This window comes from Eschrichtius robustus, chromosome 4 (genome assembly GCF_028021215.1).
Source record: "Eschrichtius robustus isolate mEscRob2 chromosome 4, mEscRob2.pri, whole genome shotgun sequence".
Taxonomy (NCBI): domain Eukaryota; kingdom Metazoa; phylum Chordata; class Mammalia; order Artiodactyla; family Eschrichtiidae; genus Eschrichtius; species Eschrichtius robustus.
In genome coordinates, this window is record NC_090827.1 from 62,931,432 (window position 1) to 62,954,890 (window position 23,459).

General features: G+C 39.3%; 1 protein-coding gene across 1 annotated transcript in view; it reads left to right on the top strand.

Annotated features, from left to right (window-relative positions):
* ADAMTS3 (ADAM metallopeptidase with thrombospondin type 1 motif 3) overlaps positions 1-23,459 on the top strand; it is a 284,361-nt gene that overhangs the window by 3,639 nt on the left and 257,263 nt on the right. Inside the window, exon 3 of the mRNA XM_068542844.1 lies at positions 16,088-16,494. Within this exon, the coding sequence (XP_068398945.1) occupies positions 16,088-16,494 (407 nt within the window). The remainder of the gene's footprint in view (positions 1-16,087; positions 16,495-23,459) is intronic.

Sequence of the window (23,459 nt, forward strand, 5' to 3'; positions counted from 1 at the left end):
GTCTGCTTTATGAGATTTCTTTATTTTATTATTATCATTTTCATTTACCATTTCCGAATTGAGTTAAGGGAAGAAATAAAGATGAAAATAGATTTGACTCATGAGTCTTGTGATAGCAGAAGTGTACCATTTGGCTTTGGGTTATAACCATTTATGTTGTTCTTAAGAGGGATTTAAAAATATATTTTAAAAATTTGATGTGCAATAATGAGATTCCTTTCCCCTGTCCCCATGCATCAAGGGATTGCTAACCTGGAGTTTTGGTAAATGTACTTTTCTACATATAGTTAAGTAATTTTTTTCCAATAATTGATTCAAAAGTAGTTTTATATAACTGCCTGGAGGTGCTATTTGATCAATGACACAATTAAGAAAAAGTAATAAGGTTTGTAGAATTAATGAATTTATATTTATTGATCTACAAATTGGCTAGAGAAGATTCCATGTTTCTGAATAATTTGTGAATAATTTAATGTCTCAAGAAGAGGTAAATATAATTTAGTAACAAAACACAAATTGTTAGGAAGCTAAATTTAAAAACTCCTTTCTACTGAGATATAATATACATGCAGGGTGGTGCATATAAGTGTACACCTTGCTGATTCTTCACGAAGGGAACACTTCTGGGTATCCAGCACCCGGATCGATAAGAACATTACTAGTGCTTGTGCCAATTTCCTAGCAGGATTCCCCCACAAAAGGTGACTTGTAACAGGATAAATTAATTTTGCCAGTTTTTAATTCTTTTTATAAATAGAAAAACAATACATACTTTTTTAGTATTTGGCTTAGGAAACCAGTAAAAAATATATATCTGATATGCTCCAACCCCCTAGAGTAGAGGGCAGTCTGTGACGGGGGCAGGTTAGAACATATATATATATGTCACCCATGAAGTGTGTAGTACGGGATGTGACTTCTTTGCTTTTTTCTCCACCCAGTGGAAAAATGCCCTCTTGGTGTGTGACTCTTGGGAAAACGGGCAAATAGGTTTTGAACTGTCACCTAGTTCTCTGCTCCCTTGTCAATCAGAGAGGAGCTATCTACCTATCTACACCCATATATACATACATACACCCATGCATACATGCATACACAGTATATACATACACCCATACATACATATACCCACACATACATACATATACCTACACATATGCACACGTATACATGCACGCATACATACATGTAGGTGCATATGTGAATGTGTATGTAATGTGTATATGTGTGTAAATGTGTTTCATGAGATTGGTAGAATACTTCTGTGACATATCAGGGAGCTCTTTCATTTCTGACTCGGAATATGGCCTTGGTAGGATGCCTAGGGTAATTGTGGGTAGCTGGCTGGCCGGCCTGATTGGGTAAGGAGATTTGCTCTGTGACACATGTGGCTTAGGAAATAATCATAGTTCTGTCGAAATTGGAGAATTCGAAAAAGAATCCTCTGAGTCCTTTTGTTTCATAAGCCACGCCTTTGAGATTGCTTGAGTGTTATCAGAGGAAAAACCATTGTGAGGCTTTGGTGTTCAGCTGTCTTCCCTCTCCCACCCCTGCTCTTAGAATTGGGGCATATCCATCTTTCTCTGCCCTATTTCTGTTTCCCAGTTTCAAATTCCATTGCATTTTATTCTTAACCACATAAAGTTGCTAATTTGTCCTCTCAAATATCTGGTTTCCTGAGAAATAATTTTTCACCATTTTCAGGTACTCGTTTGGTTTTCAAGGTGTAGTGTGTCACTGTACCTTCTCCTTGGTATACAGTAAGTGTTTCCACTAGCGTAGCCCTTGAGAGAGCAAAGACTTTGTCTTGATGACTGCTGTGTCACCTGTACATAAAACAGAGCTTGGTACCTTGTGGGCTCTCAAATATTTGTTATTCAGTGCATAGATCTAGTAAGCAGGTTATTACCATACTGGGATTTGCCTGTGTTCTGATGTTCCTAAAATGCTCTTGTTCTGTGCCCCTGTCCAGGTTTAATTGGTCTCCAGGAAAATGAGGATGGTGACAATGGCTATACAATTAATTATTCAATGTTGTCAAGGCTCCTTGTGACTTCCTGTTTCACTCCACAAAGCCAGGGACTTAGGCTTATCAGTTTTTTATGCTTTTGTGTTTGTGCTCAATACGTATTTGTCAAATTGAATAGAATTATGTGCAGGTTTGGAATGTTCACTAATTTTGCTCTAAAGTCTATTTGGGATAAGTTGCCATGTTGCTGGCTTCAGTGGGAATAAGATAAGCTGAGACTGAAATCTGTCAATCCAGTTTGCCAACAGCAATACTAAAAGATGTGGTCTAAAGCAAGTTTAAAGGGATCCCTTGTAAAATTTAGAATTTCAGCCACCTAAGCCATTGTTCTTCCCTGGCACTAAAGAACATACACTTGACTTTACTGATTTAGCTCCCACCTCTCCATAGAACATCATAATGATTAAAGTTAAATGCTTTAAGCTTCTTAGATGAAGATGTTATTAAATGCAGCATGTTACCCATCACCAGCAACTTACCGCTGTTTAGCTGAACTATTCCTTCCCCATACTTTCACTGTTTTCTTTTTTCATTGTACCAAATAATCATAATATTGCTCAGAAATGTTAAGAAATCTCCAAGGTCATCTCTGTTTCCAGGACGATTATCTTTAAGCATTCTTTGCTTATGGGTAGCCAACCGAGATTACCCTGGAAATCCATTAGGGACAATTCCAAATTGCCTGCTAAAATCATGAGTGGTTTCAATACGAAGAGTTTGGTTATACTGCTTGGACTGGATCTATTGACAGTGAAGACTTAAATGGAACCCTACTGCTTCCTCAAAGAGGATTGTTATTACCAGAATTTTGGGAATGCTTTCCTCAGAGTTCCTCTAATAGAGATCAGCTTTTACTTCTAAGCTGTGCTACTTCTATTATAAATTGTTGAGTTAGTCTTTTTTAATTAATCAGTTTTTGTTCTGATTATAGATGCTTTACATGTGCCCTTTGTAGTTATCTTCTATTTCTGTATCCCCCAGATTTCTGACAATCATCCCAAATATCAAACTTTTGTTATAATTTAGCATATTCTTATTCAGTCTTCTTTTAATACACAGATTATGGGGTTTTTATTGGATACCTGATTTTGTTTGGTTTAATATTTTAGTGTAATTTTCCATATCATTACAAACTCCTCATAAACATCATTTTCATCCCATCATACTAATAAACCTTATTTTATGTAATCATTTCCCTAATGGTATCCATTTTCTCATGATGGTGAACGTTGCCACACAGTGTTGTATATAGATTATTGCCCACTTTTCCAATGACTCCTTTAGGAGAGCGCCCTAGAAGTTGATTACTGTGTAAAACCAAATTAACATGATACATTTTGACAAATGCATGACTTCTGAAGACGTTTGTAGGACCTGAATTCCTAGTAGCAATATATAGGAAAGTGTTGATTTAAAATATTTTAATTTTAAATTAGGTTTGGTTCTGCTCTTCTTGACATTTGAACATAATTTTTAAATATTTGGTTATGCAATCTCTGATGAATTAATCATTTTTCTAGTTACCACGTACCTCAAAGTATGAACCATTGTATTATAAAAATGTTTTGTAATTTTATCAGTACCCTAAGAATATTTGTCCACCTCATAGAACAGAATTTGAGAGTTGTGTATTCTTTAGAATGGATAGTAAAGCGTGGGAAAAGTTTCCTAGCTTAGGAATCTCTGTTCCCACATGTAATTCATCCATCCTAATTTTCCGAATGCATTTACATGACTTTGCTGACTAACTATGAATCCCTAGAAGAGATTTTGTGGTAAAATGTCAGTCTCTTGTTTATAAAAACGAGTGCCACAAATTCAGCATGATGAATCTTTATGGAATTTAGAACAAATTGTGAGCAGCGTGAAACAGTCTGTCTTGTTCTTGAAGTGACTGATAAAACAAAAATAGTATTTAGGAAACTTGTAGAAAGTAAAATAGGATTAAACTATGAATCTTCAAATACTTAGATAATAAATCACATTTCCTACAATTTTTCTTCATATTTAGTACATATATTTTTATATGTACTAATGCACACAAATAAAAAAAATCATTGAAATAATTATTTATATGAATTTGTGATCTCTTTCTTTTATATGTAAAAACCTCTCTTTTTTACATGTAGAGTCCATTCCTTAATCTAAAAGCTAACCAGTGTATGCATTAGAGGAACTATTAATATTCATTGCCTCTCCTCCATCAAATGGTCAGGGGCACAGGCTCTGTTTACTGTGTGGTTTAAAATCCTGACTGCAACACTTTCTAGTCGATGACCTTAACCCCTGAAAGCTTCATTGTCTTGTATGTGACATAGACATACTACTCTTACTTACTTCACAGAGTTTTAAAGCATTCATACAATGCTGGCACGTGGTAAGCAAGCTAGAATAATAGGTATTATTAGTAGTATGTCTTAGTCTTGTGCTTTTAAAATTTATTTATTTTATTATTTTATTTAATTTATTTATTGTTTCTGGCTGCATTGGGTCTTCGTTGCTGCACACAGGCTTTTCTCTGGTTGCGGCGAGTGGAGGCTACTCTTCATTGCGGTGCGTGGGCTTCTCATTGTGGTGGCTTCTCTTGTTGTGGACTATGGGCTCTAGGCGCACGGGCTTCAGTAGTTGTGGCTCGCGGGCTCTAGAGTGCAGGCTCAGTAGTTGTAGCGCACGGGCTTAGTTGCTCCACGGCATGTGGGATCTTCCTGGACCAGGGCTTGAACCCGTGTCCCCTGCATTGGCAGGGAGATTCTTAACCACTGCGCCACCAGGGAAGCCCAGTCTTGTGCTTTTAAAAAACACTTTTACTGAAGGAGAGCTGCCTCATTCTAGTCCATACATTTCTGATAGGTCTGCCTGCCACTGTGGCTTTCCAGGCACCTTAATTTAGTGTGTCATGGACTTGTACACTATCCAGCCACTCAGCTCACCATGTGACAGCTCTTTAAGAGTTCTATTTTCATGTATTATCTTCATGTTGGTATCTCAATGTAGTGCTGCTTAATTCATTGGAATATAGCAGTAGAGGGAGGAGTTGAGTAAGGAATAGTGCAGAAAGTTATTCCACACCAACTATATTTTGTGTATACTGGACATAATTCTTTCTTTTCTTTTCACCTTATTTATTGAAATTCCTTCTTTCCATTTCATTGAGAGAATGTTCCTGTATTAATCATGACTCCTTTGGATGCAAATAACAGGAACCCAGTTGACAGTGGTTAAGGAAGACAAAATTGATCAGGTAATCAAAGTCAGGTATAGCTGGATCTAGGGCTCAAATAATGTCAGGAATCAGTCTCTCTCTCCCCCCTTCCTCCTTCCCCTCTCTCTCCCTCCTTCCTTACGCTCTCTGTCCCTCCCTCCTCTTTTCCCTCCCACCTTTCTTTCCTCCTTCCCTCCCTTTCTCCCTTCCCTCTTTGTTTCTCTCTTATTTTTCCTCTGGGTTGGCTCTATTTCTCTAGTAGCATAAGATCGTGACTATCCAAGTTGTGGCAAAGCCTGTCACCAGCAACTCTAGGCTCTCATTACCCCACTAGACAGAACACTTCTGTTCTGGCTGCTCCAGTTAATAGCTCCTGGTAGGGCTTTTACTGGCTACCTGGCTCGAGTCATAAGCTTATTCTCAAACCACGAACTGTGCTCAGTGATGCAGTGCTCTGAATAGCCTGGATTGAGATGTTTCACTCTTGACTGACAGGGACTGAGAGTGGACTGTGAGATGGTTAACCTGAGGGAAAACTGAGGTTCAGTTAAAGAACAAGGAGGGATGGATGCCGGGCGGCACACATGTGCAATAACGTCACAGCTGTCAGGACTTCTGGCACATCGATGGGAACTGTTGGCTGTGGCAGGCAGAGGAATGGATCCCCAAGATGTCTGTGTTTGAATCCCTGGAACCTGTAAATATGTTACATGGCAAAGTGGAATTAAGTCTTCAGATGGAATTAAGGTTGCTAATCAGTTGACCTTAAAATAGGGAGATTATCCTGGATTACCTGTTGGAAAGTCCTTATAGATGGAAGGGGGAGGTGAAAGAGACTTGGTTTGATGTTGCTGGCTTTGAAGATGGAAGGAGGGAACCTTGAGCCAGCAAACACAGGTAGCCTCTGGAAATTGAAAAAGGCAAGGAAACAGATCATTCCTAGTGCTTCCAAAAGAAATGCAGCCTGCTGACACCTTGCTTTTAGCCCTGTGCAACCTATTTCAGACTTTTGACCTCCAGAACTGTAGGATAACGTATTCATGTTGTTTTAGGTCGCCAAGTTTGTGGCAATTTGTTACAGCAGCAATAGGATACTAAAACAGCAGCCTAGTGGACTGTCCTAGTTTCTCATACTTCTTGTCAAACCATAAGCCAGACTATTTTAGATTTGGAAAATATAATTACCACAAGTAAAGTTTCAGTGAAAACCTTTAAAGCTACTATCCGCATTTCTTATCTGTCATATTTTCCCCAGCCTTTGGCCCTAGGGACAAATGCTAATTTTCCTGGCTTTAAATTCTAGACTCCATATTAGTCTTCAAAAGTATTATCCATCAAAAAATTGTGAGACATACGAGAAATATTAATTTTTAGAATGTCTAATATTGCTCTTGAGTCTGTAAAATTTCCAGTGATGATAAATATAACCAGTAGAAGTGCTTCTTTAAAAACTAAGATTGGAATGTTAAGTGTTTGGCATTTGGGCCTCACTTAAAAAAAATAAATCTCTACTTGTTATCCTGTTATTGATTATTTGATCATTTTAAGATGTAGCAAACAAAGAAAATACTTGGATATTTTTCTTGAAAACAGTTTTCTTAAAAGATCTCCTCTTACCTGATTTCATGTTCTGGAATGCTGAAGAATGTGCTGTTCTTTCCTAAATGACTCTCTTGAACATAAACATTGTGCAATTGCAACAAATATTTATGAAAAAGCCAGATTAAAAAAATGAGAAGAATTTTAAAGTTCACAACTATTTGTTCTTTCTTAATAGTGAGTAAAAGCAAAGCACCTCCCCCCTCCCCCCCCCCCCCAAATAGCTATGAAAATAGGTTTGCAACTAAAATAAAAGACATCAAAGTGTTTCTCGCCTTGTGGTGATAGGAGCCTAGAGGAGATGAAGTGAGGAAAAAGGAATTTGGCTGCGTTCAGAATTTCAGCATGTGTCACAATTAATTTTTAATTGCCTTTGAGAGAAGATGTGTCCCCTTCCCCGTCAGCGTTTACGGCTTTGGTGAGCCCTCTGGCATGTGATGTCCTCTTTAACGTCCACTCTTCACCCCACTCACATCTTTCCTGGAGCAGCTGGCTCCTGTCATTTCTGATGCAAGTCATTCTCTTACCCTTGGCTCAGGATTTGGAAATGTTGTTGTTGGAGCTGCTTCTTTAGCAGATCTTGAAAATGCTTATTTGATTTCATTCTTGTGGCCAGATTGTTGCATACTGAGAATTTATACCTGATAAAGGAAATTGCCTGTGTGACTGCCTCTAGTGTAGAGCAATCAGCCAATTCTCGGGAGAGATTCCCAGTCCCTGGGTTGGGTAATGGAGCGTGGGTTGTTACAGCCAGTCTAGACTTCAGGCCATTTGTTGACATGGAGCTTAAGATCCCTTCTAACCACCAGAAACACTAGATTTGTGTGGGACTGGAATGGGGAGAGGCTTGAGGGGTGCTGGGACACGGAAGGAATCTGATATTGACTTCCTTCGTGTACAGCTCTAGCTAGATGATGATGGTGATGGTGATAATAACACCAACTAATTTTTCATTTATTGAAATGTTATTAGATGGACTAAGCCCTTTATGTGCCTTATCTCTTCTTCCTATTTTACAGGTAACCTGTCTGAGCCTTAATTTTCGTAATTTCAAGCCCATGTGCCAAAGAGCACATGAGGTTGAAACCGGCATTCAGATGCAGTGCGTTTTGACTCCAGACCTTTAGTATTCAGCCATCATACCCCACCCCCTTCTTTGCTTGGAAATTAGAGCCACATTGCATCAATCACAAGTATTCCAAAATTCTGTGTGCCTGGGGTAGGTTTGGTCTTAATTAGATCAGCTAAAAATTGCCGTGATATATGAGACTTTGTGCTGCAGCCATCTTAGGTCCTAGCAATGTTGATTGTACTACTGAAGACTTGTCTTCTCTTGCCGTTCTAGAGTGTGGTCTTTGTAATGTGCTGGGGACATCTAGTCTCTTCTAGGAAACATTTGTGTAGTGTTCTACAACATACTTAGAAGGATACCAGCCTGCCTGTCCTCAGGTGTGAGCATATGTGGCTGAATGCGTGAAGGAGTATAGATGGTCCCAAAGCCTGGGCTACAGGGTGATGCTGTGAGAGCACTCCTTCCCAAGAGTCCCCACTTCCAAAAATAGCCATTAATTTCTCTTTTCCCCAAAGACTGATGTACACTGGGGACATTTAAACACATGTAAGATCACACCTCTGCCCCAAAGAGCTCAAAATCTCTGAAAGGACAAGACATAAACATGTAATTTTTCACCCATAGGGATTTTTACAACTGTTATGCAGACAGTGCACGACAGTCAGAGCTAGGAAGTTTAGACCCTGAGGTCTGTACTTTAGGCAGTTTAACAGGGCAGGTTTCATGGAAAAGATGGGGCTTGGGAAAGGCCGTGAGGGCCGGGTTAGATTTGCATACATGGAGAGAAAGCAACAGACCTTTCCCCCAGTTGATGCAATAGAGTAGGGCTCTAAAGGCAGGAGTGATTAAGCTAGTGAGCCCATTAGAATGTTTCTTTAGGTTATATGGGAGATGATGTTGAAAAGAAATTAGGGACAGAATGCAGAGGGCCTTAAATGATAAAGTTAAGTTTTGATTTGGGTTAAATTACCTAACTTTGAGTTTAGTTTCTTATGTGTGAAGTGAGGGGATTTGATTAGTAGATGGTCTTTCAAGCTATTTTCAGGCCTGACATGGAAATACAGATATCAATTTTCTGAATTTATTTTATCCTGAAGTAATGATGAGCCAGTTGAAACTCTTCATAAAGAATAACAGGGTAATATTAATACCTAACATTTATTGAGCACTTACTATATGCTGGATACTGTGTTAAGCACTTTGGATTAAGCCATTTAGTTTTTACAACAAGCCTATGAACTAAATACTGTTGCCCTAATTTTTTCAGGTGAGTACTGACATAAAAAGTCTTAAGTGACCAGAATCACAAAGGTAGTGAGTGGTAGAACCTAGGCATATTAGACATAAGACTTCAAAACAGTTTTTCTGGCAGTAATTTAGAAAATATTCTGATACAATGTATACGGCATTTGGTAGTGAGAAATTATATGTGGGGCATTTGGACTTGGTACTTGCAGCTTTTCAGTGTAGGGTGATGAGAACTTGAAGGTGATTGGAAGAAAGGGGATTAATTTGAGAGAAATTTTAAGGTGAGATCAGTAGGACTTGAATGATATAAAGTGGGGAAAAGGTTGAAATGAAGTCAGTTTTTTTAGCGTGGGAGTTCGGGAGAATCAGCACATCATGAACAGAAATAGTGAAGTCAGGAAGACAAGATGAATACTCAGGTGAAAATGAGAAGTTTGGTGTAGATATTTTAAGGGTGAAGAGAGGGTATGACACCTTCTTCTCAGCACAGTGAAACTGACCCATCCAGGTTTCAGTTTGAGGCAGCTTTTCTTTTTCTTTAACCTGTATTTACTGAGGGTCTGTTATGTGTAAGTATCATGCTAAAACACAGACACGTGTAAATGGTCCAGAGCCTCAGGAATGAGTAAAATTTGGAAGCTATTAGAAAAGTCTAACATGGCTGACATTAAAACAGAAAGTCTGACTAGCTCAAAGGTCTTTTAGGTATATGGAAGTGCAGAACACTGGGTCCTTACATCCTTTGATGTAAGTTGTATGCAATATTTGTGTGTGTGTGTGTGAAAAGAAGTACATACATATCACACATACACACATGCACAGATACACAAGAAGGTGGTTTTTTTTCATGCAGTGCAAGAAGGGAGAAGTCATTATGTTAAACTCTAGAATGAGGAATTTAGATATGAAAGAATTCCCTGACCGGGAGAATTGTTAATGTTATCATTAGACTGACAGCGAAGATGTGACAGTACTTTTTCTTACAGGTAGTTCAAGCTTTTGAGGAGGTCCTCAATTAAACATACGCCTCTGACCTGCCTGGGTTCTGAACACGTTGAGAAATAGCAAATCTAAAGACACAGTGAAAATATCTCTTACAAAAGAGGCTGGGGAGGAGCACGAGGCTGTCACGTGGGCAGGCAGTGGGCTGGCGGACAGGGCACCCCACCCAGTGTGTGTCAGGCCCACTGGGCTGAGACAGAGCCTGCTGCTGGGGAGGAGGTGAAAGAGAACAGCGTCCTTATCAGCATCGTTACCAGGCCAGGAATGATGATGAGGGAGTGCTGAGCTTCGCAAACTGCTTATTTTTCCCAGACTTGCTAATCACATCCGTCATGCTTCTTCACGGGGGAAGGGTGAGCTAAGGGGGACGGAGGGGCCTAAATACTCAGAGAAAAATCTCTCCTCCTAGAAGGCGGGAGTAGGTGAAAGGTACTGCACCTCTAACTTAAGAAAACATGACGTCTTCTACTTGAGATGCCTTAATTGTAAGAAAGAGGCAAGGAAGAGATGATCTTTCAAGGTCTTGTTCATCTTTGACCTGTAGAGTTATAATTCTGTGACTATCCAGAGGGATGCAGAGAGGGGACTAATCTCCTGCCTCTGGTTCCGAAACACGAGGGGCCCTGTGTCTGCATTCCAGGAGGTCTGTTTTAATGGTTAGATCCATTTTTGTCGTTGTTCTCAGTAGCTTAAAATGTAAGTTTTGGATACTATGAAATGTTTGATTTATAGGCCAGCAGGAATGGTGAGAAACATACCCAACGTTTGCAAGCAAATTCGGGCAATAGAGGCATATGACAACTTGTGTGGTTTGCTGTCATCGATCGCTTGATGGTAAATTACTATTTGGGGAGAAGAAGATGCATTCTAATTTTAGATACTCCCTCAGGCTAAACTGCTCTCATTCATTCATTCACATATATTTACTGAGTGACTTCAGAGTCAGTTTCTGGCACTGGAGAACTATAGTGAAGAGAAAAGATAAAAATCCCTGCCCTCGTGAAGCTTATACGCTAGTAGGTATAAAGAAACAATGAACAAATAAACATATAAATAAGATTTAGGGTATGTGAGATGGTGACAAGTTTTGTGGAAGTAAAATGCAGAAGGGAGATAGTAATGAGACAGTTACTGGGGGCAGGAAAGACCTTAATGGGAGGGTCAAGTTTAAGCAAAGACCGGAAGGAATGGAGGGGTGAGCCATGCAGCTGTCGGGGGGAAGACACTTTGGCAGAGGAAATAGTGAGCACAATGACCTTGAGATGTGAGAATTCCCAGTGCTGGCCCTTGTGAGCCATTTTTCTCTGAGTGGGATGGGTTTTGAGGAGGAGACATGATCTGTCATTGGCTCTGTTTTGAGGATAACCTGTGAAGGGGAAGATGGTGGTTTGGACTAGGGTAGCAGCAGGGGAGGTGGTGAGCAGTGGTCAGAGTCTGGAGATATTTTGAAGATAGGGTCAGTAGAATTCGTTAAAAGATTTGGTGTGTGGTGTGAGAAGAATTAAGGATGGTTTAGTCAAGTTTTCGGTCTGAGTGACTGGGAGGATAGCGTTGCCATTTGCTGACATGGGCAAGGAGGTGCAGGTTTGGGAGCAGGAAGGTAGGAAGTTTACTTTTGGAAGTGTTGAGGTACCTAGTGAATATCCACAGGGAGAGGATCCAGCAGCAATTGAATTGATGAGAGAAGATCTTCAAAGTCAGGAGACAGGATGAGTTCACCAGGCTAGGGAGGGTAGATGCAGAAGAGGAGAGTCTGGGACCAGGTCCTGCAGCACTGCAGTGTGTTCAGGTCGTGAGAATAAAGGAACATGAGGAGGGAGAATGGGAAGGGGAGACCACTGAGGAGAAGAGGAGAACCAGAAGAGAAAGGTGTCTGGAAGCTAAAGAAAGGAAGTGTTTTAAGAAGGAAAGAGAAATAGAGTCAGATGCTGCTAATAGGGCAAGTAAGAAGATGGAGTCTTGACCATTGGTGTCAGCAACATGGGGTTACTAGTGACCTTGACAAGAGCATGATTGGAGTGGGTTCAAGAAAGAACAAGCGTGGGAAGAGAGGAATTGGAGATATCTAATATACTCAATTTTTTAAAAGTGTTTTGCTATAAAGGGCAGTGAAATAATGGGGACTTAGCTAGAGGCAGATGTGGCATCAAGAAAGTTTTTTGTCAAAGATGGAAAATATGGCAGCTTATTTATTTACTGGTGGGAATGATCTAGTGATGGGAAAACTGATGAGGAAAGAAACTGAGGACAATTGCTGAAGCCGTCTTGCAAAGGCCAGAGGGTCTAGGATGTGTACACGAACGGAGGCTTTGCTCTTAGGTAAGACCGCAGACAGTTCATCCATACTACCGGGGTCGGTGGGGGGAGGTGGGAATGGACCAGGCAGGCACAGATGCCAGTGGGTTGTGCAAAATTCACTGCTTCTGAGTTATGCTTGGGTAATTAGTGACCACAATGTGGCTTTACAGTGGCCCCAGCTTTCTGTGCTTGTGGAACTTACGGCTCACACAAACCTTTACATGCCTATTGCTGTGGCCCTTCAGCCACCCCAGCTGACAATTGTATAGTTTCATATTTTAAAGTTGCGCCTGGGCACTATTTTAAAAAGTGACTAATTTACATTTAAGTTAAAATAGTTAAAATTTACTGAATCCTCTGGATAATCTCATTTAAACCTCTCATCAAACTTATGAAGTTGGAACTATTACTAACCTCTAGTTAACAATTGAGGACACTAAGCCTAAAGAAAAAATAAAGAACTTGCTCAAGTTCAGGTGTTGACTTTTCTGCTTTCTGGCACTGTAGTCTCTTCCTTGACCATAGGCTGTATTGTTTGGTGGAAGTATTTGGGCCTGTGAAATGTGTCATTTCTGAAAGGAGTAAATTAATGTTGGTTTGCATTTGTGATTGTAACCTGAGATTAAATACTTTTGATAGCTTTGAGCTTTATCCACCACCCCTTTATTTTTCTCCCCAAGACCAAGAATTTAAGAGCCTTTTACAATAATTTTTGAAGCTACAATAGAGGAAAAATTGGTTGGCTGGCTGCGGGTAGGCAGGACGTCATCATTCTTGTGGTAGTTTTCCTTAAAATCAGATCTTAAATTAGAAATTGACAGCAAGATGTTCCATTTTTCTGCAGTGAGTGAGAGCGTGATCTTCAGCATCGAGATGATCAGAATTGAAAATTTCCTTTGGCTCCTTGTTTGCTATGTGTCAGGCCTTCTAGGTCTGCTTTCTCATTTATAAACAAAGGGTAGTAATACCTACCAACTATGATTGTTGTAAGAATTAGAGAAGGTATATTCTCAAGCACAAAGCAGAGTGCCTGATATTTATTCTGCAATAAATGACAGGTGACTGGGTAGCTCCTTTGTCCATTCCATTAACTACCGTCCAGTGGGGCTACATGCATCTTTTCCATTAATTCCCAGCTGGAAAATGACTCATTCAGAGTTTAATTTCAAAAATGTTTCTTATGTGTACGTTTTAGGAATGGCTTATTATTTAACATTGGAGAAGACAAAGCTCTATAGAAATGCACCATCTTTATTTTGAATAAAAGTTCAGAACACATTGTCTGACAGTGGAAAAATGGACTCATCCCAGAGAATCTAGGGTGTATGGTTTACTGTAAGCATGAAACTCTGGGTGTCCTCCTGGGTGTGGAGGAGACTTCCTGCATTCTTCCTAAATTTTCTAGTTCTCCAGTCACTTAATCCAGGCATCGGTATATTGTTTATAGACTTCAGTTGTGTGAATTCCCTTCAGTGGAGATGAGAAATCCATACATTAAATGAAGCATCGCTTTTCCTTCCCTTGACACAGTAAACCGATGGTTAAAGAAGGAGTTACAGCTGGAATTATTGGTGCAGCCGGATGCTCATGGGCCTTGGGTAGTAAGTCAGCGCATGGAGCACCATAGACAAAGCAAATGTTCTCCAGTTGCCTGCATTACTAACTTATACATGTAAACAAATCCTACTGATGAGGGACCCTGGCAGGTACAAAATCTTATATTAGATGATACTGGAAATACCGAGTTGAATGGGGAGTTCCTTATCCTTAAGGAATTATTTTGGGGTTGCCTTTGTCTGTCCACCTCCAAGAGCCCAGTTCATCCATCCCTGTGGAAACTTTCCCCTCCATCAGTCTGTTTCTGTGACTCTTGAGTTCATTCCCTAAAATTTCAAGTTCTTTCTCTAAACCAGAATTTACAAAAGTATTCACCAAGGATTTGGTTGTAAGGGAGACCGAATCTGTGTGCCTGTGCTTACGCCAATGCCTGGTGTAAGTCTTTGACTGTGATATAGGGTCAATTCCTGTGAAACAGGAATTGTGTTGCGGCTGCTCCCAGTGTGGAAGCCAGGCTTCACTCTACTCTGTGATATGACCACCCTCACGCCTTCTCTGCCTAGTAAATCTGTACAACCAGTTTACTTACTCTGTGCATTTAATAAAGGGGGATATTTTGTTTAAATACATCGGTCATTATAAGTGGCATAATGGTAACAAACATGCACTCAAGGAATTTCCAAGTTGCAAAATACCTTCATTTGTCTTCTGGTACTTTACACATTTTTTTTTTTTTTGAGTTATTTAAAAAGCAGGAAAATAACAAAAACATAGTGATTCTATAAGGATACTTTAAGACCATAGGTTGTAGGTTCATTTATGGGCCTCATATGCTAATGTGTTAGATAACATGCATGAAGTTTCCATAGGTGAGCAGTATTTGTGAATCATATAATTTTTTCAGGGTACTTTATTATACTACAGGACTAGTCTTAGGCTAGAATCACGAAGGTGGGGAACTTTTAACTTCATGTTCTCAGATTTTCCTTTCCATGCATTCTTTCTTCATCCTTGTTGCCCTCCTCATTTACTTCTGTCTTCAAAATCATTTCTATTAAGGGAGAAATGGTTGATTTAATGTGTTATCTTTCCCCAGGATGTTTGCATTTCAGCAGACACAGTACTCTCATTTGGCTAAACTTGGGGAATTAAGTTCTAATTGTGAAATTCAGTTTAACATGTAAGTGGCCACGCGTGTTGTAAAGTGAACCCCAAATATTGAATTCATATTCAAATGAGTGTCTTTCCCATGTAAGGAATATGGTGCAAAATGACAATGCCATTTGCTCTTGACTAACCAGTACTAGTGTATTCAGTTTATAGATGATTATTTCTTCTTTTTTACTCCATTCTCCTCATTTGCTGAAAATGTTCTGTGATTTATGGGATACAACATGATGTAGCAGAGTGAGTGTATGGGCTTTGGAGTATGACTTGGAGACATATCTGAGCTTCACAGTTATTTGACCTTGGACACACACCTCCTGAATCTCAGTTTCCTCACCTGTGAAGTATGATTGTTAGGGTTGGTATGATGGAAAAGATATGTATAAACTACCACACCATAAACTACAGTGTATAAATTACAAGCCAATGGTAGATGTAATACAAAGTAGCTATGGTGATTAGTATAAATTCTAGGATTCTTACAAGGAAAAAATTAAAACAATCAGAAAAAGTTTTTTCTACGTAATAGCAACTTTGTTAAAAGTTTGTAGCAGTTATCAGTTATGCCAGTGATAAATTAACTGGGAGTATGTGTTGATTATAAGCACACCAGATACAGTTTATGGAAAGTTATTCTGTTCATATTCTCAAACATATAAATGAGATGAATATTCACATTGCAGTAAACTTTTTTTAAAAATTAAAAAAATGATTCATTGAACACAGAGTTACCTAAATGCGTTTGAGAAATGATTTGAATTCTCAAAATTTACTACTTATGAGATGGTTCAAGAATATATTTATTATGCAAGTCGAGGTACGGTCTTGTGAGGTGGGCACTTGATGCCTATGTTATGTCCTCCTGTGTTCTCTTGTTATACAGGGTTCTACAATTCTATTTTTCACCCCACAGATTTACCAGTAAAGAGACAGAGAGAGTATGAGCTGGTGACTCCAGTCAGCACAAATTTTGAAGGACACTATCTCTCCCATATTCTTTCTGCCAATCATAAAAAGAGGTCAACGAGGGACGTGTCTTCCAACTCTGAGCAATTGTTCTTTAACATCACAGCATTTGGAAGAGATTTTCATCTGCGACTAAAGCCCAACACTCAGCTAGTAGCTCCTGGCGCTGTTGTGGAATGGCATGAGGCATCTCTGGTGCCTGGGAATATAACTGACCCCATTAATGATCATCAACCAGGAAGTGCTTCAGAAAGAATCTGGAAAACAGAGCCTTTGCAGACTAACTGTGCTTATGTTGGTGACATCATGGACATTCCGGGAACCTCTGTTGCCATTAGCAACTGTGATGGTCTGGTAAGACTCATTGCCTTTTGTGTCTGTGTGTTTGCAGGTGTTTGGGAGTGCAGCATGGTTTGGAAAGTAGAGGTGGAAAGAAAACCTCACTATTATATTTTAAGTTCAGGAAGAAGCATTAGAAAGCATTTTACTGACAAAGATGTGTGCTTTGGCTTAATTTGACATGAAGACAACATTAGTCTAAGAAACCAAAGACAACTATTTTAGCATCCTTGGCTTATATGTTCACTTGTGTAACACTGGGGATTTTATTTCCTTATTTATTTAAAATCATTCTGACAACTTTCTAAAGAAGCATAGATTCCTTCAAAATGATAGTATTTCCCTTCTTATGTGGAAACGTTGGATATCCTCTTAAAGAAAGTATTTGAAAGCATTCTTTCGCTTCCCAAAGAATGCTAAAATGGGAAATGAGAAGCTCCTCTGTTAGAATTTGTTCAAATAGCATTACTCTATGGACATGAGATGTCGTTCTCTCTGTATTGTGGCTTTGATTCATTTTTTTCTTTATTTTTGAATAGAATACCCGTATATGGCTCTTTAGTTTTGTGGATGAGGCCAATAGTAACTGATCCTTCTTCACATGCTGTGAAGATGTGAAGTATTTTTATTTGTTTTGTATCTCCAGATGTTATTTGAAAAGTGTGTCAATGTTTATGTCTCTTCCATTTCACAGTTGACTCCAAGTCTTTGTTCAGAAAGAGCAACCATTTTTCTTTCTATGGTTGCCAGGCTGCTGTTTCTTGGGAGTTCAGAGCTATTGTCTTTGTTTTGTCTCTCTTCTGGGAGTTCTCAAAATATTCCTTGCATTCCTTCTACCTTGGCTGGTCCCCCAACAATACCTTGAATCTTCTGCCACTGTCCTCTCTATGCATAAGCACAACCCAAAGGAGTTATGATACCATATGTTTTTACCCAAGGCTGGTGGATTAATGGTTGTAGGCTTTATTTTGGGGTCTTGTACTGCCTCTTGATGTTCTGTAGGGTTTTAGAAGTCAGGATGGAAAACTGAATAGAGCATGTGTGGCAGGTCCAAATCTCCAAGTTGGACTCTGTCAGTTTAGGACCATACTGTCACATTTGGTGTTGGACCATGCTCTGGGGTTTGAAGACACAAGGAATCTCTCAAGTTCCTCTCATTCCACACAAACGTTGAATAGATCTGAATTAACTAAGTCATTGAATAAAACAATAGATAGTGCTTTCTAAAAAGACTAAGTTTAAAGTATTCACTAAGAGAGGTTGATTCAACACTACCAGGATATAAAAAGAAATAAATTATAAAAAAAGGTACTGTTTTATAATACTTCTAAGTAAAATATACTGAGTATAAAACTTAATTTAGTGTTATTTTTAAGTTTTATAGCATAAAAAGATTATGTATTTTTTATCTCCTTGGTTAAGATTGAAGCTTGAGGTAGAAGATTTGAAGCTTGAAAATCAGTTTAAGGAAGGCAAAAGGCAAGGAAATTATTTTAATGGGTTATCATAGTGATTTTTAAACCCGACTTAGCAATCAGTAATTTTTTGACTGTACATGTCAAATTATCTAGTCGTAGATATAGAAATCTGGGGCAATAGCAAGTTGTTATAAGGAAGAGGAAAATAGATATGAAGTTTGAACGAACATTAATTATTAGGATTAATTTCTCATTTTTAAGATACGGTGTTAACTGTTGGCATCATGTGTATGTTGGTATAGCGTGTGTGTGTGCGCGTGCACGTGTGCACATCTCTACCAGTGTAAACCACAAGTATTCATTTGTTCCATTCTTTGATCCATTAATTAATTAGTTAATTAAAAGATATTTCTGGGAAGCCAGTTATGGGTCAAGCACTATTCCAAGCATTGTGAAATGGTGAAAGGAATGATCCCGATTACCATCCTCATGGAGCTCAAATTTGTTAAATTTGCCATAGATTTTAAGTGTCAAAATATCTGGTATACATGTACGTGTGTGTTTATATTAGACATACATATTAGAATCATGTTTAACTTAAAAAATTGTGGTATAAGGAAGTATCTTCTGGAGAGATTTTATGAATGGGGACAGAATTTCGAACCAGACATGAGTGGCTCAGGCCTTGCACTTGATGCAGGAAGAGCGTGGTGTCTAGCCTACAGCAGGCAGTGCTGCCTTTGTGGGTGTACAGAAACAGAAGCCTCTTCTAGAGTTTCCAGCTCATAGCAGCTCTGGAGGAAGAGTAAAGATGACGGCAGGAAGAGAAGCACGGTTATAGAGAGCAGATCAATACATTAGAGTGATAACACCAGTGGCTACTTCATTAAGCTGGGGACAAGTTCTTAAAATTGCAGAATTGCATTGGAGAGGATAAGCTTCTTAGCAGAGAGGAAGTAGGAAGTAAAATTGATGGGAATGTAAATAAATTTGGCTGATTAGCTGATTCCTAAACCTTTTTTGTTCCTTTAGCTTGCTGTGTAGGGATTTAGGTTTGACCTTCTTGACCTTAGGAAGGGAAGCAGGGATACTGAGATAACATAGATTCCTGAGGATTAACCGGATGGGCTATAAAGCCATTGCCCTGGGAAGCTCCGGGATTATAATCAAATCCAAGTTGTCCCAGTAGAAAGCACAGCCACTCATGCCCTAAAAATACCAATGGGAACATCTCTGCCCAGCAACCATGAAGTTAAGTCCCCTGCTATGGAAAGGAATGCCAGTGAAGCCCTACCTGGATGGGTGCATTTTAGACTGGTGTAGATGGGAGTCCAGTGATCTGATTTTCTACATGCGTCCTTTGATCTCTTGCTCATAGGGAGCAGCCACGGGTATTTACTTTTCACTGAGGTTGGAAAGTTCTTAGCGTGGCCTTCTCCCTGAGTGAAACTCCTTACCTCTTTTTCGCTAATACTGCCTTGTGGCATACTATGTATGTTTGAAATGGGCAGTGCTCTGAGACAGAATTAATTTGTATTAAACAGAATGCTTTAGTTTAATTTAAAAAAGCAGTACTACTCAAAATGTGTCCATAGACTCAGGTTTGTGACAAGATAAATACGGAAGGCGAGACTATATAAAGAAACTTTTTTGACAGTTTGACAGAGTTGTTATATTTACGTTGGGCCTAATAATAATACAAAAAAAGTTGGGGCTGGTGTTTTGTGTCTTGTTTTTTCATTTTATTTTTCTACTAATTAGTTTTCCTTGTATTTTACAAAATTATCAGTCCAAGACCAACTGGGGAGAAAAGAAACTGTTTATTCACCCCAGATAGTTTGAAAAGCAAACAGTAATGCTTAGCTGTTTTTATCTCTCTAGACATTAGAAACTTGACTGAAAGAGTCCGTAGAGTCTACTTATTCCAGGTAACTCTATGAAATGATCACGGGAAAGGTCCTTTAACATGGGCATTATTGAGGAGGACAGAAAAATGTCTTGAGTGATATATCCAGAGCCGAGGTCTAGAATGTGATCTAGACATAGATATGCGTAATAACGAAAATATTATTCTGTGGGTTTCTGAAATCAACATCAGAGTGTTCTGCATGAACGAATTGACAATGATTTTCACCCAGTGTGGCAAAGAACAATATCTGTTCCAGTCTAGCATGACCTTTTCTGATTCTTTGCCAAGATTACGTTTTGTTTTTTTTTTTTAACATCTCTATTGGAGTATAATTGCTTTACAATGGTGTGTTAGTTTCTGCTTTATCACAAAGTGAATCACAAGATTATGTTTTACCAGTGACAGCTAATTCTTTACCAGTTGCAGCTTTATGCCTGCTGTAGTCTACCCACTTATAGGTGAGAATTGTTACAATATTCAAACATGGAGTTGTTCTTGTTTTCTGACAGCATCCAATTTTTAAAAAGCCTGCTTCTCTAGGCCCGCCTCCAAATTACCCAACCAAAGCCTAATCCTGTTAATAGGTTCTTTCTAAAGCTCTCTGACTGACTTGCTCATGGGTCCCTTTGGTGTGCGTTCTGGCTCCGTGCAACATGTAATAAACCCAGCTTGTCAACTGCAGATGTGCTCCCAGTGGTCTGTGGCAGGAGGCCGTTGACGTGCTTTGCCTCTCTGCTTCTATGTCTCTGAGGTGAGAGTCCAGTGGTCAGGAGTCATGGTGATGGCAGGCGTTTCACACCCTTCTGAGTGGGAAGACACTTCTGGCTGAGAATCCCAGCTGAAAATAAATTTCTTTATTCCATAGAGCCCTGGCATTTGCCCTGTAACACCATTAAATCTCCCCTGTGTGTAGTCGTGGCTCACAATCATACTTTGTGGTCTTCAAATTTGCCAAAATAAAGGGTTATTTGGTTAGTAGGCTTTATGTCATGTATTCATAACATAATGAAACTGGATTTTTCTAGACTTGCTAGAACAGTATTGCTTTGTTAATTCCCCTGGATTGCATCAGAGGAAACTGGTTGGGAGTGGAAGAACTGAGTGATGATGGCTCTTTTGGGTTATCCAGCTCAGTGATTTCCTTGTGGGCTGATTTTATGATCAAGGGAGTTTATCTAGGACAGAAGTTTTCAATATTTTTTAACATTTGGAATTCTTCCTCCAAATGAAATCACTAGGGGTTATCTAATAAAATAATATGTAAAATGGATAAACTCAGGAAAGGCCTGGTAAAAACACAGGTGGGAGATGCTCTTCCTCCTCGTTTCTCTTCCTCCTGCCTTGTTCTCACTCAAGACCACTCTTAGGCCTCCTGAGGCATCTAATGGGAACTCTTCACTGTTACGACAGGGGGTCTTGGAAGTTTGAAGTTAACAACTTGGGAACCATAAGCAGAACCTTTTTCTAAAATATCTGATAGTCACATCTGGTTAGTATTGGAGGTAACTTACCCTTTTTAGATTTGGAGTGTGCATGGCCAAATGAAGTCTTTGTGGACAACTGCAAACTTACAAAGAAAACAGCCTTAAGACTTTCCTGCCTCAAGACTTTTACTTTGGGATTTGGTCCCTTCAGAAACATGTCCTCGCTATGCCTATTTTAGTAAGTCCAGCTGCAGAAGCACTTTGTAAAAAGACTATTTTAAAAAGTATTATGAGCCAGTGTGCCTGGGTTTGAGAACATTTGCCTAGTAATTATGAAAAATAGTGATACTAAAAATAGATACGAATCTGTAGCTATTTATAGTGGACTTAGGATTTTCAAGGACTGATCTTTAGATGTTGACATTTGAACATCTGCTTTTTTTTTTTTTCCCCAAAGTTTAGTGCTGCTCTGTTTGTTTGTTTGTTTGTTTATTTATTTATTTATTTATTTATTTACGTCTGTGTTGGGTCTTCGTTTCTGTGCGAGGGCTTTCTCTAGTTGTGGCAAGCGGGGGCCACTCTTCATCGCGGTGCGCGGGCCTCTCATTATCGCGGCCCCTCCCGTTGCGGAGCACAGGCTCCAGACGCGCAGGCTCAGTAATTGTGGCTCACAGGCCTAGCTGCTCTGCGGCATGTGGGATCTTCCCAGACCAGGGCTCGAACCTGTGTCCCCTGCATTAGCAGGCAGATTCTCAACCACTGCGCCACCAGGGAAGCCCCCTGAACATCTGCTTTTATGAGGAGAACCTGATCTCTAAAGGCCAGGTGCCTCCCACCTTTTTCTCCCATGAAACGTGTCTATGGAAGGTGTCATGTGTTTTATTGATGGGACAGAGGGAGATTTGTGTCTTCACGGTTTACATGCTGATTTAAGAGATCTTAGTAGGTCTGGAGAACAAAGGACTGGAACCTTGTTTTACTTCTAGGCACCTACACCAGGCTGTTTTAGCCGTGTAGGATTAGAAGATTCTCAAAGCTCCTATATCCTTTAATTTCCATTAGTAGAAGGAAAAAGTGGGTACCAGTCCACTAGCTTAACTGCTTTGGGAGAAACAGTACCATAACAGGCCTCATTGCTTCTCCTGAGATTTGGTCATGCCATGGCCCATGGGAGCTGACAGTATTAATCCTAGTTGTGAGTGGCACCTGCCTGTGCTGAATCTTGCTGGATCTGGGCTATTGGTTACATTTCCCACCATGCCTCCTTTCTCAAGTAGGCAGCCAGTTTGTGCTTATCTGGGGTGAAGAAGGAAAGTTTGGCAAAGTCTTTGATCATTTTCACATTTTGCATCTAATTTGCATAAAGCCAAAATCATACATATGTCAAGCCTTTTCCAAAGTTTTTGGCTATACTTCTCTTGTGTGATTTTGAAAATATTTCTTTTTAATTGTTATTTTGTAATTAATTTAAACTATTCATGTTTATTTATGAGTACTACTTGTTCAGCTTATGATTTGATTTACATCAATTTGATTATGATTTATTTTCCATTATCGTCTCTACCTTTGGTATAGTAAATTTTTAAATTAAGTTTAAAGATGAGCTAAAATTGGGAAAAAGGTAAATATGATATTACACATCTTTCTTTGTGTAGGAATGGAAAAACAGAAAATAAAAGGGGAGGGGAAGTTGGCCTGGGAAGTAATGCTTCCATTCTTCTCCATGCAGTGGCAACTATGACTTCATTATAACTCTAATACAGAGATTTTTAAAGATACTCAAAAAATGCTTTAAGAACTTTGAAAATAGTGCTGACCACATCTTTAATATCGTCTTCTCAGTAAATTATCATTAAAACAAGAACACAAGCACAGCGAGATGTTGATATGATGCCTTTGTGCATAATCAGGCTTTGAGGTCATAGAGTTCTTGCAAAGTAAACCCAGCCTCAAGGTCCTCAACTGCAAAAACTGTTACTCATGTGACAATCTTAGCTTCTAGGAATACTGATCAAGTTAATAAAGCTTTCTGAAGTGCTAGGATATGCAAAGTGCTAGACTGATTGCTGTGGGGAATACTGAGGTAAGCCAGGCATTATCCTTGTCTTCCAAGAGTACTGGAAATAAGATATGCAAACGTAGAACCAAAGTACAAGGCCGAATGTTTTAAATGCTCTAAGACTAGGATAGAGGACATGTGAGAGTCTGAGTGGTGGAAAGAATATTTAT